The 18,388-nt window shown below is 48.3% G+C and overlaps 1 protein-coding gene across 1 annotated transcript in view; it reads right to left on the bottom strand.

Moving 5' to 3' along the window:
• Positions 1-484: 484 nt before the first annotated feature.
• CAPN2 (calpain 2) overlaps positions 485-18,388 on the bottom strand; it is a 61,097-nt gene continuing 43,193 nt past the window's right edge. Inside the window, exons 11-21 of the mRNA XM_003930314.4 lie at positions 16,851-16,862; positions 13,860-14,071; positions 11,780-11,816; positions 11,156-11,221; positions 9,342-9,399; positions 7,365-7,429; positions 5,988-6,056; positions 5,366-5,444; positions 4,045-4,161; positions 3,737-3,795; positions 485-1,504 (exon numbers count right to left, since the gene is read on the bottom strand). Coding sequence (XP_003930363.1) covers positions 1,481-1,504; positions 3,737-3,795; positions 4,045-4,161; positions 5,366-5,444; positions 5,988-6,056; positions 7,365-7,429; positions 9,342-9,399; positions 11,156-11,221; positions 11,780-11,816; positions 13,860-14,071; positions 16,851-16,862 — 798 coding nt within the window. The 3' untranslated portion in view covers positions 485-1,480. The remainder of the gene's footprint in view (positions 1,505-3,736; positions 3,796-4,044; positions 4,162-5,365; positions 5,445-5,987; positions 6,057-7,364; positions 7,430-9,341; positions 9,400-11,155; positions 11,222-11,779; positions 11,817-13,859; positions 14,072-16,850; positions 16,863-18,388) is intronic.

The raw sequence follows: 18,388 nt of genomic DNA, 5'->3' as shown, positions 1-18,388 counted from the left end.
GATGCGGGGAGTGTCACATCAAAGGAAACAGCCAGAGAAGCAAACCCAAAGGAAACCAAGGTAATGTGTGTTCTCAGGAGAATAGTAAATGGTGTTGAAGGCAGCAGAAAGGTCCAAGGTGATAATGGCTGGTAGATGTTTATAGGATTTGGCATTAGGAGGTTAACTGGTGGTCATAAAAAGCAGCAGCAAAGAGAGGTAGGTGACGAGCCAGATAAGTGGGTGGAAAATGAATTGAGATCTAGTGTGGAAGCCCGGCTCTGGAGGAAGGAGAGGCCACAGGAGTGGGAGGTAAGAGTATTAAAAGTATTTAAGAAAATTCTATAGCTCCACATTTTAATTATAGGCAGGATGCCTTTTCCTCTGAATACATGAATTTACAGAGGCACATACCTTGTTAAAGTAGAGACAAGCTATAATTGTGTGTGCTCATAAACCATCCCATGGGGCTGCCCTCCAGGAAGGAAAATATGGCATGGTGTGATTGCATGGGGTAACCGTTTATTTTTATTTAACGTACATTTGGAAGAAGATAAGGCAACAAGGCAATATTTTTATAACGTTGCTAGCGTTTTTCCCAAGGTAAAGCCAGGAAACAAACTTGTGTCATTTCTACAAGAACTCCTAAGCAACGTCCCCTCTAACTCCATGGACAGTCCCTAGTGGTGGTGAAGTTCATAAAGTTTTGAGGTGGCAAACGGCTTATTTTGTCCTTTATCATAATTGGTTTACAAATTAGATGCCTGGTTTTGGCATACTGGTTCAGTTGATGAAGCGTAGAATCCCTTTGGTCTTTGTAAGACCCAATGTATATGGTGGAATAGGGTCAAGAACTTGAGTTTAAGGAGAACGATTTACTATTACCAATCCATCTTACATTAAACCTGTCTGTCTTTTGCTTAACCCAGCAACGGAGGTGAGTCTTCTCACCTGGACTCTCTAGATGCCTTGACAAGATTACTTCATGATATATCATGTTTCCCAGTTTGCTCATGGGAAATGGTAATCTTAGACTGCTGTTTGGTAGAATCAACAGCTGCATTTTAAACTGCTGCATTTTAAACTTGAAGTTGCTTTAAATATTCCCTGTGAGGGCCTCGTGTCCTTTGAGAGTGACTCCATGTTTTTGCATAGCTGTTAAATATCTTCCTGCATTTTTTCCTGATTTAATATTGCTATGAACAGGAAAATGTGTAAAAGTAAAAAGTGTATACTGTTTACAGATTTAAAGCTTTCTTTGAGCTTGTCAAGAGTTAAGCGACTCACTTGCATTTAGTATAATGATATGCAAATCTTTGACTTTGATGTGTGAAACTTCTGCTATCTCAAATTGACAGTATCATTATTTTCAGCTATGATCATCCGTTTAAGTAAATGTTCCCATAATTTCGAAGGCCAGATACAAAGTGTTTCTCTGTGGAAGCTTAGTCCTTGGCTGATTTTCCATCATGAGAAGTCTTCAGGCAGATTAGTTATAACTTCAAAGTACTGAGAAACAGAGCCACTGTAAGGAAGGAAAAAAAAATCCAAGTCAGCTCAGTGACCACTTTTTAAATTAAAGGCTTTTTAAGTACCTGTAGATTATTTCAAAAAACTGTTGTACTGGAAAGGCTGATTGAGGGCTATGATATCAGTGCACTAACTCATATTTTTCCTACTTGATTTCTAGAGTAGCTTTTAACAGGTCAGTAGTCTGTGTGATTTGCATCAGGTGGTCATGAATCATATTGCAGGGTTGATTGCACGCGTGAAAAGTGAAATTCACACAACATAAGTTAGCATTTTCACATTTCTGCCTCAGAGTAGCACATCAGTAGTTTGGGATGTGGATATCCCTGCAACCAGTGGTGTTCAGCATTGGTTCTGAATTGTAGTGATATGAGAACTTTAAATCAGATTGATTGAATTGGTCTGACGTACAGCCAGAACATCAGGACTTTGGCAAAGCTCCCCACGTGATGGAATCAGCAGTCAAGGTTGAAATCCCTGCAGACTGAAGGGAGAGCTTCTGAACATGGCTAATCCTTAGCAAAGACTACAAGAAGCGAGGATCTCCAGGAACCTACAAAAGGTGAGGCTTAGGAGTGGCAGGGAAAGCCAGTGGGTAAGAAGATGCTTCTCGGAGGAGATGCGGAGGGAGAGGATTGAGCAGGCAAGCCAGGGTGACCCTGGGGTGGGGGCGGGCAGCTGGGGTAGAATAGGATATCCAGCAAGAATGACAGGCTAGAATTTCCAAAACTTAACATGTGGCATGTTTCATGTCACAGTTGTGTCAACTCTATTTTAAATTTTTTGAGACAGGGCCTCACTCTGTTGCACAGGTTGGAGTGCAGTGGGGTGATATGGCTTACTGCAGCTTCAGCTTCCTGGACTCAGCCGTTCCTCCCACCTTAGCCTCCTGGGTAGCTGGGTCTTTCGGCACGTACCACCATGCCTGGCTAATTTTATTTATTTATTTATTTTTTTGAGATCGAGTTTTGCTACTGTTGCCCAGGCTGGAGTGCAGTGGTGCCATCTTGGCTCACTGCAACCTCCGCCTTCCAGGTTCAAGTGATTCTCCTGCCTCAGCCTCCTGAGTAGCTGAGATTTACAGGTGCGTGCCACCACACCAGCTAATTTTTGTATTTTTAATAGTGACGTGGTTTCATCACGTTGGCCAGGGTGGTCTTGGATGCCTGACCTCAGGTGATCCACTGCACACGGCCGAATTATTTATTTCTTTAGAGACAGGGTTGACTCTATATTGCAATCTTGGAGTAGAGGTATTTTTTAGAATATGTGAAGTTTTAAGCAAGTTAATGTTATTTGTAACAAGATAAACTATATTTTCACTTCACTAAAGGTACTATATAGTACATAATAGCAGAATGAGAGAGTTACTTAGTTGCCGGCTTCCTCCAGAGTTCAAAATCCAAGGAAAGGAGCTGCCAGTGCCTTAGACCTGCCCTCTTCACCACTTTGCTCCTCTGTTACACGGAGGGGACTGTTTTAAGTACCATCGTCACTCAGTGCTGGCCACTTCCCCTGGCCCTCTGTGGCCTTCCCTGAGTATAGAGGAAATGCAGACTGGAGCCAGGTGATAATGGAAGTATACCCCACCTGGCTTCTTTCTTTCAGTGAGACAACTTCCTGTCATTGGGACGACAAGAGAACATTTTACGCTTTGCTTTTTGTGAAATTAGCATACCTACTTAATTCAGATCATTTCAGAGGTGTGCATTGCTAGGGTTCCAGACACATGAGTGCAATAATAATAGTAAGTGGCAAACGTATTTACTAGTGTTGGTTTTATCTTAAAGGGGAGGGAGTAGAGAAAACTAGTTTGCTCACAAAGTATTTTAAGTAGCTCCATTCTAAGACTGACAGATCTTTCCAAAACCCAACTAGAATTGAATCCAAGGGATTTCTTGTTCTTCCTTGCATGCTAATCAGCAGTTCATTTTTCTAAGCATGATCCTGCAGCCACCTCCTTCTTAGTTTAACTTTGAGCTACACTCATGACAAAGCTCATGGGAAGAGGGAGCCAGGTGTGCTTTTTGGACTTGAGAATAGGTAGTTGGAAAATCACTGCAAGTAAAAGTGCATCTTAGAACCGTGTACAGGCCTGGTCCCAGCAGACCAAAAGCTCTTTAAAGCAAAACTTGAAAGCGCTGGTCACTCAAGTAAACAGCTCTTTCTGCCCCATGCCTCCCCCATCCCCTTAGGATCGAGGTGGGGGTATGAGCTGCTGACTCACAGAGATAAGGTCAAGCTCTATCGTTCCAGTATTCTCGGGATCCAGCTGCTTAAATATTTCTGTGGAGGGAGAAAAAGAGGATGTCATAAGTGAGTGAGCTGAAACAGAGATTGCATTATCCTCTTTTCATTTCAGCAACTGACTTCATTGACTGCCATACACTCTCAAATTAGTAAAGAGGGAATTTCAGTCTCAACTCCTGGAAGACATGACATGTCTCTAGTTTAGATGATTTCACCGAGGTGAAAGGCAGGCTACTTGAATACCAAGAGAACTGAAATGAGTCTTTCCCCTAAATATCCACTTACTGAAGAGCGTTTCTAGCCGAACCAAACACCGAACAAAATTATCAAAATCAATGATGAGCTGGTCATCTGCAAACCGAGCAACGATGACTTGGTGGAGTTGACAGGGCAGCTTGAAACCTGAAGTTACATAAACAAACAAACTGATTGCTAAGCATTAGATTGTACCATGTAGCTGTGCTCACAGGCTATGGAACTAATGTGGTGATTTAAATGAGATATAATTGCTTTTGTCCCTCGTCTGCTCTTCTGTGAGACTGGTCTTATTTTGCAAAGCCAGTACCTTCTGCTGTTGCCCTTGTTTCCAAACTGCCCACCTTCCCCCTGCCTGGGTCCTTGCTGACATGTCAGTCTTTTCTTGCCTGCTTCTGTTCTCATGGTCACGGTGCTTCGTGGTGTTAACCACGTTGCTTCCTTTTGTTTGTTTAGCTCTGAATCGTCTTGGAGACCAGATTCTTCCTGGATATATGTGAGCAGAAACTGTTCCTGGTAAACTAATAGTAGTTATCCCTCTTTCCACAGTAAAATAATTTTTACTGAGCCTGTGGCCACCTAGCATCAAGACTGCATGTCCTAGCTTCCTTGCAGCCAATGGAGGCCTTGTGACCACAGTCTGGCTGGTGGGATGTGTGAGCAGAAATGGCCTGTGTGCCCTTAAAAGCAAGGAGCCCTTCTTCTGTCAACCTGTTGGTGGCATGTTTGTGGTGGCAAGCCATCCCAGGTCCTTTGGATGAGGGCAACCCTCGAAGGACTGGTGGGCATCATGGACAAGGGGAGCCTGGGGGAAGAATGAGCAGATAGTGACACGGTAGGAGAGTAGGAGGCACTGTCCTAGCCGTGGACTGCTGGAGCTGGGATTGCTGTGCGACAGAAAGACATACCTAGTTTAAACCACTGTTGTGTGGAGTCTCTCTGGCAGCATTGCATTCCGGCGTGCTGGTCTACCATTCACTTGTGTCTTTTTATTGATACTCATTTCTGCTAGGGTCTTATCCCAAGGGCGGAGCTCAGACACTGCATTTCTGCCTAACCAACCCTGCACCAGAAAGGAGGTACCTGGGGTGAGTCTGTTGAGACCTGGCTTTGCCTAGTTGCTGTGCCAGGCGGCTCTGAAGGAAATTTGGATTCGAGAAGGCACAGCATCCTACTTACTGCATTTAATTTTACCGGTTAGTCTTTGAAAGGGGAATGAAAAGGTGTTTGTATTAAGCCAGCACCTATTTTATAGCTTTACCAAACCTTGTATTATATGGTATAGGATGAGTGTTCACACAGTCTGCAGACAGATTAAACATAGGAAAGAAAATGCAGTTTAAAGGGTTACCTGCTTCTTCTAATGCCTTCCGCATTTCATAGGAATTCATGGTACCAGACCTGTCAACGTCGATTTCCCGGTAAATTTTCTGGAACGCATAAATTAGTTGTAAGAACCATGACCCAAAGCTGGCAAGTTACTTCCCTCGTATGTGCTGAGTGGGGATGTTTTTCCAGCTCTGTGCCTCTAGTTTGGCCTTGGAAGAATCACCCATGTTTCTTCCCTAAATAACTAATAGTATTCTGCCTCTATGAGCTGGTGTGTAAATATGCCCATCAAATCAGCCAGCCAACGCCCATAGGCCCATGTTCTTGTCTTACATAATTTTTGTACTTTAACTGTCAAAAACCCTTTTCGGGATATCCTTGATGGTGGCCTTTAGATGATCCCAGTAATCAGGTGGAGGAAGGGGATGGGCCACTTAACTTGCGAAGTCCTGGTTGGTTTTTTTGTTTGCATTTCCCCAGCTCTGACTTTACTCAACGCTGAGCTACATTATGGGTAAAATCCCAGTCCCCTTGGAAATGTTTCTCCACGCTGTGGAGGAGTTGCTGTGTCTTAAAGCACATGCACAGAATGTTCCCCAACACAGCCCACCCACCCCTTTTTCTTGGCCTTCCTGGGATCTTACTTGATATTTCTGAATCTTCGTCCAGAGAATGTAGAACTCCTTCAGCCCCAGCTTGCCACTCCCGTCCGACTACCTTCAGTCAAGGAAAGCCCTTGAGTGTGGGTCCGTTTGGGCATAGTGTCACCTGGTTTGTCTTCTCAACTGGATCTTCTGAGTACATTGCACACACGCAGAGGGGGTTTGCCGAAGGATCCTTTTCCTGCTTTTCCCACTGGCTAAACCTCCGTTTAAAGGAGTAGAGGAAGGGTGAGAAAGACCTGCTGGCTCCCTGCTGATTCTCATTCCTGTTTTGATCTGGGGGTGCTGTGGAGGCCCCAGATACTGCTAAAAATGAGCTATCGGATGACATGCAGAGGGCTTTGGATGGCTTCTAGTGGCTGGGCCCTTGCTGTTTTTTTACAATATTGGAGTATACCCAAGAGGCCTCTGGCGAGGGGAGCTAGCAGGTGCACACCGTGAATAAACTAGATCAAACTTCATAGAAGTGGCCAGGCATAGTGGCTCTTGCCTTTAATCCCAGCACTTTGGGAGGCCAAGGAGGGCAGATCACCTGTGGTCAGGAGTTCGAGACCAGCCTGGCCAGCATGGTGAAACGCCGTCTCTACTAAAAATACAAAAATTAACTAGGTGTGGTGATGTGCACCTGTAGTCCCAGCTACTGGGGAGGATAAGGTGGGAGAATCACCTGAACCTGGGAGGCAGAGGTTACAGTGAGCTGAGATCATGCCACTGCACTCCAGCCTGGGTGACAGTGAGACCCTGTCTCAAGAAAACCAATCAACCAACCAAACAAAAAAATTTCACAGAAGCTTAGGCTGCCCCACCACTTCTCACCAAACATTGGAAACAAGGGGGAAATGGATGACTAGTTTGCCTTGGGGACAGGTGGGTGGCCTGGGAAGGAGCGAGAGCAAAAGGGAATTAGAATGCTCCTGAAGTAGCCCTTCTCTAAATCACGAAGACCATCTTGATCAGACAGAAGAGATTCACATCAGAAATACTGTGGCTAGGGACTATTTTCCTAGGGGAAGGAATGGCAACATACCACTGTGGAAACAAATCCAAGCTGCTTTGTGCAGAGAATGATTGATGGGCATATTTTCAGGAATCTCCTGCAGCAGCCCCGGGAATGGGCTGGTGGGCCTGCATTCGAAGCCTTTCAGGGCAGGTGAGGTGTGTAGCAGCTGCTTTCCCTCACCGGAGGATTCTCGCATCTCCCTAGTAAGGGAGGTCAGCCCTGCTGCTGTCTGACAGCAACTCAGCAAGCTGGGAACAACTGGCCATTTTGAAAGGGGAGAAGGCCATGTGTTTGAATCTTTCCAGAGTGAGATTTTAAACACTCCCAGTCTCCATCCCATGGAACACATGAAAGGATACATCTAGCATGTCAACCATAATTTTGCACGTCTCGATGCTGAAGCCATCTGACTTGATATCTTGGCCTAGAAGACAAAATCAGTGTGACAGGAAAAATCTCTCAGAGCGGTGATGTCCAATAGAACTTTGCACAATCATGGGGATATTCTTTATCTGTGCCCTTCACATACAGAAGCCACTTCCATTATATTAAATAGCCATACGTGGCTAGTGACTCCAGACTGGGACAGTACAGAGGATGCCCACACTGTCACGATGTCTCTGTATATTTGCCATGAGCAAACAGGGCTTCCCAAAGTGCTTTTTGAACAAATAACAGACTGATCAATGGCTGGGCCTTAGGTGCCCACAGGATATAAAGTCACCTCTAGTTGCTGGGCAGGGAAAAGGAAAACAGAGAGCAGGTGTGTTAATTCTGGGCTGTGACCTGTGAAAGAGGTTTACTTGAACTGTACATCTGCAGACATTTATGGACTGTCTGTGTCTCCAGCTGACTGAGAAACCTGAAGACCTGGGATCTATCCACGAGCTATTGTACTGTACTAAGTGAGTCCTAGCCACTTGGTGTTTGGCAGGTGGCATGAGACCCTAGTCACCAATGTGAATCTGGCTCCCCACGGACTTCATGAAGAGCCCAGCCTTTTTGTTATGTCCTTGTAAGAGGTTAGAGCTGCCACTCTGGGGAGCAACCCCTTCTTAGATGGTTATGAGGCTCTGACCTAGCAGCTGTGCATGCAGACCCTGGCATGGAGCCCTGCAGAAGGCTGGAGTCACCAGGCAGCTAGGGGTAAGGTACTAAGCTCACAGGCACGTGTGGAGCGAATGCTGCTCCCCCAGCAAGGAGCAGGCTGAATCCAAGCAAGCCAGCTTCTTCCCCACTTTCCAGCTCCACCCTCCATTTGTGCAGAAACAATGAGGCTTTAGTCTCCTCTGCTCATGAGGACTACACATCCGAAGAGCTCTGTGACCTCACTTGTGCCTGGTGGCCTCCAGAGTAAACACAATCTTCCTGTCTTCCCTGAAAATTAGAGGAGGGTGGGTGCAGACGGGGGCCACTCTTGGAAGGCCCTGCACTGGACTGACTGTAGCCTGGCCAGCCCAACCATCTTGGTTCCCACTGGGATGGAAGACCCAGCTGGCCCTTGACTTTTCTTTGACTCTGAAAGGAGAATTTATTTTATCTCATGGAGTTAGGCTAGAGGCCATCTTGTCAGAGGGAATGACATCCCTTGAAGTCCATGAGACTTCTCGAGATGATCCCTAGGGCTGGTATGCAGCATATGACCATGACTGCATTTGTCTCTGATATAAATTGTAACTTCTGATATGTACAAAACTCTGCTTCCTAAAAAAAAAAAAAAAAAAAGTTACAAGATGTGGCCAGGTGTAGCAGCTCACACCTGTAATCCCAACACTTTGGGAGGCCGAGGTGGGTGGGTGGATCACTTGAGGCCAAAAGTTCAAGACCAGCCTTACCAATATGGAGAAACCCCATCTCTATGAATATACAAAAATTAGCCGGGTGTGGTGGTGTGCGTGCCTACAGTAACAGCACTTTGGGAGGCCAGGGCAGGTGGATTACTTGAGGTCAGGAGTTTGAGACCAGCCTGGCCAACAAGGTGAAACCCCGTCTCCTAAAAATACAAAAGTCAGCTGGATGTGGTGGCATGTGCCTGTGATTCCAGCTCCTTGGGAGGCTGAGGCAGAAGAATCATTTGAATCGGGGAGGTAGAGATTAAAAATAGATCACACAAAGCTAGTATGTAGTGGAAATCTGGATTTGATCTTTGATCTGTGGATGCTAGAAACGTTTGTTCTTTTTTATCACATCACACAGATCCGTCATTCACTTCTTGGAGGGAATGGAGGGAGATGGTTTAGCCACAGCAGCCAGATGTGGAAGGGGAAGGATTTCCATGTCCCCTCCCATCCAGAGGGGAAAGAGCAGGACGAGGTTTGCAATGAGGGGATACTCACGCTTTGCTAGAACCCTTCTCAGGATGGTCTGCAGCTCAAAGGCAGAGATCTCTGCATCCTGTGGGGACACAACCAGAGCATAGTTACTGGCCCCCGTGGGAGCTGGATGAGCACAGGGCAGAACACCAGTGCTTTAGGTAGGCCTGGGGTGTGGTCTGTGAACTTGCATTTCTGACAAGCTCCCGGGGCATGTTGGGGCTGCTGTCCCTAGGCCACACTGTGAGTAGTACTGCCCCATCCTGGGTTTTAGATCTAGTGTTTTGCTCTTTTTAGAACACCCAGGCTGGACTGCAGTGGTATGATCCTAGCTCTTTGAAACCTCCAACTCCTGGGCTCAAATGATCTTCCAGCCTCAGCCTCCCAAAGTGCTGGGATTACAGGTGTGAGCCACTGCACCCAGCCTAGATACAGTGTGTTCATGTATAGATGCAGTAGGGAAGAGTTCCCTTACCATGTCTTTGCTGTAGAGAACAGAAATAATACTCTACCCATGTTCGTGGTCTTAACTTAGTTCTCTTACACCATTCCTCTTATCTGGCATATCTTCTTCATTCTGTAAAACTCAAAGCTCAGACTTCCTGTAAAACTGGTGAAAACCAGCTGCCTTCAAGACCCAGCTGGCCTTCCTCTAGACCCAGCATGCCAGGGCACCCTCCCCACCCCCACCCCCCGCCCCGCCACGGGCTCAGATGTCTCTATTCACTGATACATATTTGTGTAACTCATGGATAAATTCCTTTGTTTAAAACTTGACTGCAGACATTTTTGGCTTTTTGGGGTGTGTATGTGAGGGATTCAATCAGTGGGAAGAGAAGACTCTCATGGCCCCTTTCCTTGGGAATCTGGAGTAGAGGGAGAGGCCGGTGGAGGCATGGAACAGACGATGCCTAGCTTAGCACTTTGATGGGTCTTTAGCTCAGTGAAGGGAGGCCCAGATGAGCTCACTGACTGCAGAATTCCTCCACATAGTGAAGAAAGAGGACTTTTTTTGGAGTTGTTGGGAAGAAAGAGGGCTAAATAATTTTGTGATGGGACTAAATGACTGAGAGATTTTTTTTAAGAATAGGGAAGTGGCCAGGCATGGTGGCTCACACCTGTAATCCTAGCACTTTGGGAGGCTGAAGTGGGAGGATTCCTTAAGCTCAGGGTTTTGAGACTAGCCTGGGCAACACAGTGAGACCCTGCATCTACAAAAATTTAAAAAATTAGCTGGGCATGGTGGTATGCGTCTATAATCTCAACACTGGAGCCGGCCAAGGCTGCAGGACTGCTGAGCCCAGGAGTTCCACAGCAGCCTGGGCAACATGGCAAGACCCATCTCTACAAAATAAAAATAAAATAAAAATTAGCTAGACATGGTGGTATGCACCTATAGCTTGAGTGACAGAGAGAGACCCTGTCTCTAAAAAAAAAAAGAAAAGAAAAAAAAAAGAAAAACAGAGAAGCCGAATTCAAATACTCTGTTGCAGGTTGCTCGCATTCTTGAGACTTGAAACCCTTCCACCTCCCCAAATCCTTTGTGGAAATCAAGGATAAGGGGCTGAGTTTCATGCCTCAGTTGGTGTAGAATAGAGAAAACAAAACAGCCACAAGGTGAGCCCAGGAATCCTGGGGAAGGGGAAACAGAGTCAGGGCTGACCATGCAAATGCACGTGGAGGTCTTAGGGAGGACCTGTGCCAGAGGGCTGAGCTGGAACCTGAGTGCCATTTGCAGTTTCTCTTTCCCCCTTTAAACTGAAGTCTCCCTGGGGACACACACTGTCTCTTCCTTTGCATCAACCAGAGTGTATAACATCATTTTTGGGAACATTTACCTCCCCTGCCAACTGGGCAAACAGCCTCCTGAATCCGTCATCAATGTCATCCTCTTCAATGTCGAACTGGAAGGCGAGGCAGAGACATGAGAATGCGTCAGAGCGAGGAGTGACAAGTGCCCGCCCTTCCATGGCAGCCGCCTCCCACGGCCAGGCTCCCCTTCCCTACCCCTGTCTGGGGCCTGAAATCTACCGTTACTGGGGTTGAGATTAGGTATAGTGTGAAGAATATAAAGTTTTTTCCTCTAATTAAAACATGAGAGGGAATGTAAATTATGTGAGAAGGAGTAATATTCCAATTTCTCACAGAGGTATCTTCGCTAGCAAAACAAAATGGCCTTTTAGGATCTATTCTAGTGGGGACTCGGAAGCATAAAAACTAGCTGGAATGTTCTGGATGGATTTTGACAGTGGCTAGCACAGCGCAATAGGCCAGGGACCGGCCCACACCCTTGGCACAGAGGCCAGAGCCGGTACAGGAAGCCGACTGTTAGATTCTCAGTGCTGTGCTATAGCCTTAGTTTCAGGCTTTGAGAAGTCCAAAAACTCTTAGAGTTTTTTTTGCTCCTCTGCTCTCTGGATTGTCCAGGACAGAGTGGGTGAAATTCAAGGAGTTATAAGTACCTCTTCAAGATTGGCTTCGATTTCATCATCGACAGCTCTGGAAATAGAAGGAAATTACGTGTTACTGGAAGGCAGGCGAGGGCAGAAAGGAAGTGTCACAGAATCACCACTAACACAGAAGTGCAGTGCTAAATCCAGCATGGGGAGGCGGGCTGGGGGGCAGGTCTTTGTATTCCAAGTTTCTGTGATAACACCTCCCCTAAACAGCAAAATTGTTTTCTGCATTCCAAGTTTCTGTGATAACATTTCTCTGCATTCCAAGATTCTGTGATAACACATACCCTAACACAGCAAAAATAAAGGCAGAAGTGATCTGAAGGAAGTGTCATGACCAAAGCAGCGTGGGCAGTTGGAGACTTTTGTTTGCTAGTTTTTGGTCTTTATCAAATAACACGGCCTTCCCACGTAAAGGAACATCTAAGTTCCACTTGAAACATCCTTTCCTATCGTAGACGTTCACACTGAGAGTCATGCCGTGCACATCCTCGCCTACTTGCTCTGCCTCCGGCTGGAGACGAGGGCGATGCGGAGTCCTGTGTCATTTCAGCCAAAGCTCAGGTCAGGCCGTGGTGAGTCTATCCTGTGACTGCCCCTGCGTCCAGGGTCAGGTCCTTCTGCTCCACAGTGAGGGTGACTGAGCTCAGGAGGGTCTTCCTTGGGCCACTGTGATCTTAAACTAGGCGACCAAGAATCCTATCTGCAGAGCCAATGCCTGGCAGAGGAAAAGGGGACCTCTTGGTGCTGATCATTGGAATCTGGAGCAGAAGGATTCATATCTTGGGACAAGGAAGTTGGATACCTTTGAGAGGTAGGGTGTCCTGTCAGCATAGAGAACCCACCCTGGAGAGAGTTAGGGGATGAGGCTTCCCTGGGACAGTGACCTGTGGCTGGCAGGGGGAGTACTGAGTTTGACAAAGGATGGTGTTATTCTAATGCCACTTGGTCATGCTATTGTCTTGTCAGTGAGGACTCAGGTGAATACACCAGGCTTCCTCTAAGGATCCTCAGAGCTGAGAGGAAAGGCCCTTCCCCACGGTGGCTTTAGCAAATGAAGAGTTCCTGTCAGTGGCAGAGGGGCAGCCGCATTTCCGTGGCATTTATTGGTTTGCAGCTGCCTGGCATTGCCTTCTCACTCTTCCCCATGGGAAATTATTTCTGCATCATGCATTATCTTAGGGCAAGGGCAATTCCCTGCCTCTACCTCCCATGGCTTCTTCCTCTACAGGAACCAGCAGGCCAAGTGGCTGACCCAAGAGCAGCGCCTCAGACGCACTCCACGAGATCTTTAGACCTGAGCGCATGACCCAGGGTTCGAGGAGTCATCCCACACCCTGGTCCTCCAACACATCCTTGGCTTCTGTTCTTCCCAGCCTGATGCCCCACCTCCCGTCAGTTCTGGAGTCTTCAATGGTCTTTCAGTGAATTCCCTTTTGCTTAAATCACCCAAGGTAGATTGTACCTTTGTCCATCAAGTGCCCAGCTGAACATATATGGTTGAGGCAGAAGTCAAAGTGGCAGAAGCCATCGTGAATTGAGGCCACCACACAGTGGCAGGAAATTGTGATGTCAGCCACAAAGGGTTCCCAGACATCTGGGATCCCACGAGGCAGGGGAGAGGGAGCTGGCAACGTGGCGACTGTAACGGAGAGGTTCTAGAGGTGGGAAGCGTTGAGAGGGTCACTTACACCCTTGGTGGCTCTCCTAGACCAGGTGGCCTGGAAAAGCAAGGATTACGCCAGCATTGCTCGGCTCTCTCCAAATGATGAGCCTGGATTCACAGTTTAACACTGAAGTACCAACTTGAGGATTCAGAGGCACACTTGTGAAATTAGATCCTGCAATTCACGGTACAGCCACCTCAACCAAAAATATCCACAGTGGCTTTTTCCACTGTTTACCTTGATATAACACTAAAACTTCCTCAATCCATCAAATCCCCACACCAGTCCTTCGAGGTGGGCAGGTGCTACAGAAAAAGTCACTAACATTCAGAGGACTAGAGAGCTCCCTAGGGGCCGAGGAACAGACCAACAGGTAAGGACAGGGAGGGGTGAGGAGAGGAAGAGACCAAACCACCTACTGGTAGTCAGCTTTCTTTTCGGAAAAGACCCGGACACAGAAATCCCCATCCTTGTTGGGTTCGAAGGTGGAAGGCACGAGGATGTACTCTCCTGGCGGCAGCTTGAAGCGGTTGAGCACCTCTCGGAGGTTGATGAAGGTGTCGGAGCGCTCCCTGGCACGATTCGTCAAGAAGAACTTTTTGCTGAGGTGGATGTTGGTCTGCCCACTTAACTGAGGAATAAACAGAGAAACAAGGGGGTAACACGGGGGCGGGGGAAGGCTCCAGGCAAGTGTCATATTCATTCATTGAGATAAAAGCAGTTGGGTAGCATGGTGGCTCAGTCTTGTCCTGGTGCATAAGGAGGTGAGGCCAAGTGTCAGAGACCGGCCTGGACAACAGAGGAAGCCCTCATCTATATAACAAGGACAACAACAGCCGGGCGCGGTGGCTCACGCCTGTAATCCCAGCACTTTGGGAGGCCGAGGCGGGTGGATCACGAGGTCAAGAGATCGAGACCATCCTGGTCAACATGGTGAAACCCCGTCTCTACTAAAAATACAAAAAAACTAGCTGGGCATGGTGGTGCGTGCCTGTAATCCCAGCTACTCAGGAGGCTGAGGCAGGAGAATTGCCTGAACCCAGGAGGCGGAGGTTGCGGTGAGCCGAGATCACGCCATTGCACTCCAGTCTGGGTAACAAGAGCGAAAACTCCGTCTCAAAAAAAAAAAAAAAAAAAAGACAACAACAAAAGCAATGCAGTAACAACGCCCGAGTCATTTTAGATAAAAAGCAAACTTTTGTTGGGGGCAGTGGCTTATGCCTGTAATCTAGCACTTTGAGAGGCTGTGAGAGGATTGCTTGAGGCCAGTTTGAGACCAGCCTCAACTTGTAGAGTCAGGGGCAAAGTAGTGAGACTCCTGACTCTACAAAAAATAAAAATATTAGCCAGGGGTGGTGGCATGTGCCTGTAGTCTCAGCTACTCAGAAGGCTGAGGTAGGAGGCTCACTTGAGTCTGAGAGTTCAAGGATGGCAGCAGTGAGCTATGATCACACCACTGTACTCTAGCCTGCGTGACAGAATGAGACCTTATCTTAAAAAAAAAAAAAAAAAAAAAAAAAAAAAGCAGCTGGGCGCAGTGGCTTATGCCTGTAATCCCAGCACTTTGGGAGGCCAAGGTGGGCAGATCACGAGGTCAGGAGTTCGACACAAGCCTGACCAACATGGCAAAACCCCATCTAATACTAAAAATACAAAAATTAGTGGGGCATGGTGGCGCACGCCTGTAATCCCAGCTACCCAGGAGTCTGAGGCCAGAGAATTGCTTGAACACGGGAGATGGAGGTTGCAGTGAGCCCAGATCATGCCACTGCACTCTAGCCTGGGGGACAGAATAAGACTCTGTATCAAAAAAACAAAAAACATCAAACTTTCTACCAAAAAACACAAATGCCTAGTGAGGAGCTCGGATGCACATGCTAACGGGGTTTCACATCCCTTCAGCTCTGCCTGCAGAATTGCTGGCCTTTCCAAGAGTGTTCACCAGCCTTCCTCTAAGAGATGCTCAGTCAGGAATAGGGTCCACATGGCAGAAACTAAGCTCGGTTCTATGTGGTGTGTGATGCACTAATTAAAGCAAAGACAGGACTGGGGGCATGGAAAATACAACCCAGCTTCCAAACCAAGTATGATCTGCTGGACCAAGGCTGGAGCAGCATCCAGAAAAGCCCCATGTGCTACTGGCTGCACCGCCTTAATGTGAAAGAAAGGTACTACAGCTGGGTCAAAGTGCCCCATGTGTCTGTTTTAACAGTCGTGACCCTGGAAGTCAAACAGCTACCAGGCATCCCATCTGCTTCAGTCAGCAGTGACTGTGGGCCCAAATGCTCTCGCAAAATGTAACTCATCCCATGGTAGTCTAGTGAGGTGGATGGTTGACTAGTTTTACTGAAAAATAAACAAATGCAGCCAGGCTCAGTGGTTCATGCCTGTAATGCCAGCACCATGGGAGGCCGAAGCAGGTGGATTACTTGAGGTTAGGAGTTCGAGATCAGCCTGGCCAACCTGGTGAAACCTTGTCTCTACTAAAAATACAAAAACTAGCCAGGCATCCTAGTGCATGCCCGGATTCCCAGCTACTTGGGAGACTGGGGCAGGAGAATCGCTTGAACCCAGGAGGTGGAGGTTGCAGTGAGCTGAGATCATGCCACTGTACTTCAGCCTGGGCAACAGAGCTAGACAAAACAAAACAATGCAGAGAGGAGCTGGAACGTTCCCAAGGTCACACAGTCTGGGAATTGGGCCCTGGTCTCCTCTGTGATCCCACGTTGTCTTTTTTTTATTTTTGAGACAGGGTTTCACTCTTGTTGCCCAGGCTGGAGTGCAATGGGGCCATCTCAGCTCACCGCAAGCTCCATCTCCCAGGTTCAAGCGATTCTCCTGCCTCAGCCTCCCAAGTAGCTGGGATTACAGGCATGCGCCACCATGCCTGGCTAATTTTGTATTTTTAGTAGAGATGGGGTTTCATCATGTTGGCCAGGCTGGTCTCGAACTCCTGACCTCAGATGCTCCACCTGCCTCGGCCTCCCAAAGTGCTGGGATTACAAGTGTGAGCCACCGCACCTGGCCTTCCTGTGTTGTCTTATAGTACCGTCTGCAGGGTTCATCTTTTCCCTGACTCAGTCTTCTTCTAAGAGTGACACAAGACTCCGTGAAGAGCCTCCTGCAGTCTTAGGACCATGGATTTTCTGTTCAGAACCAAACCCTGTACGGGTTCTGCCAGGGCACAGGGAGGCAGCGAGTTCCACGAGGACTTCCCAGAATACCTTGCCCAGAGCTTAGACCGGTGGGATCTAGAACCTGGGCAACTCCAGCAGGCCCGGGGGTGACCAGGACTCATCCTTCACTGCCCCAGCCCCTGCCCGGGCTTCACGATGCTCCCTGAGCTTCAGCAGTCTAAGCCTCTCGTTTTTGTGGTGACTTGAGCACCTGGGAACATGGGCCAGACGTACCTCCTCTGGAACCTGCAAAATAAAAGAGATACAGTTCAGAGGCCGGGAAAGCAGTGTAACAAAATGCATCACTGTGCTCTTCCCTTTTGCTGCCGCCTTTTCTCTGTAGCATTAGCAATATCAACTAATTCAACTGAGTAACTGTTTTCCATGGAACTCACAGCCTCTCCAACATGAAAGAAAATCCTCTTAAGACACAACACTCATGTTGATAAGCCCTTACCTTCATTCCCAATTTACAGAGCATAAATCTGAGGCGCAGAGATGTGAAGAGACTCGTCTAAGGTGGCAAAGCCCGTATCCACCTCCCACCCAGACGGACCCCATTGGAGGAGGCAGCAGGTGAGGGCCGGCCTGTGTCAGCCAGGTCCAGTGGTCCGGTCTGCATTTCCTTGAGCAAGTCCCCTCCCCTCTCTGGCCTCAGTTTTCTTATCTCAAAAATGGGACCAAATGCTCCCTGAGGTCCTTCCCAACTCTGAAAGCCCATGGCTGCAACTCCAAGTGCATAAGTTGTGGGGAGAGAACTGTGTATCAGAATTCCAACTGCATGCTCCTTGCAGCTGTTCTGTCCCAGATCTGAAGTCCTCCGCTCCGGTTTCAGAGATGGAGGGCTTTGGGGGTCTGTGCATTTTTACAGCTGATGGTGTCTGCCCAACTCCCTTTCTCAGGTGGGTGAGCAGGTGGAGGTCACTGTCCCGTGGGTGGCACACATTGCCAGTGGTGAGCACAGGGAGCCTCCTCCCCTGGCACCTCATCTGGACTCTCGCAGGGGTGTGCCGGGAACCTGGTTCTCAGGAGAGGGTGGAAGCTCTGATTGGTAGTATTTGCCACTTTACGTGGTGTAAACAGGTCCCTGCCAGGGCCATTTTCAGGCTGCCGAGGTGACCTCAGCAGACATGGGACAGAGGGAAGACATCGGATTTGGGAGCTGGGAGGAGCCAGCCAGCCCCTCAGACCGAAACAGAACCCACTCAGTGCCCTCAGGTCTTCCTTGCATGCCCCTTCTCCCGCTGCTAACTGCAGGCTGGGAAAGCTCTTTCTTGGGCTGCAGAAGGAAGTGGGAGAGCCCAGAGGCCTGCGACAGTGCCCCAGCCCCAGCCTGAAGCAGGAGAGGAGGCTGCAGGGCGGCTGCCCTCTGGCTGCTGCTAAGCAGGGATTTTCTTCAATTTGGCTCAGAGCGAAAGGAAAACACACAGACAGCAGGAGTCTGTGCAGGGATCTGGGCTCCAGCCAGCGGAGCCCCGGGGGAGCATCGTGACCAGTGTTCCCCTGACCCGAGCTCTCCACCATCCAGGCTGAGGCCTTTGCTGAGCTCTGAGCAGCTGGACCCATGGACTCCATCCTGCCCCACAGTATTGCCTGATGTGGCCCAGCATATTCTGTGCTTTGGAGATTGGTGGGCCGGCCAGAAGGTCAGGCCTGGAGGACGTGAGAAGGAACACGGGGGTCATGTGAGAGTGGAACTCCCTGGAGGCTGGCTGTGGGGGCCCCGTGAATGGCTTAGGAGCCCCCCACAACCTAGACCCGCTGCAGGGGCC

This window comes from Saimiri boliviensis, chromosome 14, assembly GCF_048565385.1.
Source record: "Saimiri boliviensis isolate mSaiBol1 chromosome 14, mSaiBol1.pri, whole genome shotgun sequence".
Lineage (NCBI taxonomy): Eukaryota > Metazoa > Chordata > Mammalia > Primates > Cebidae > Saimiri > Saimiri boliviensis.
The sequence above is the reverse complement of the archived record's forward strand: the minus strand, read 5'-3'. Positions and strand labels throughout refer to the sequence as shown.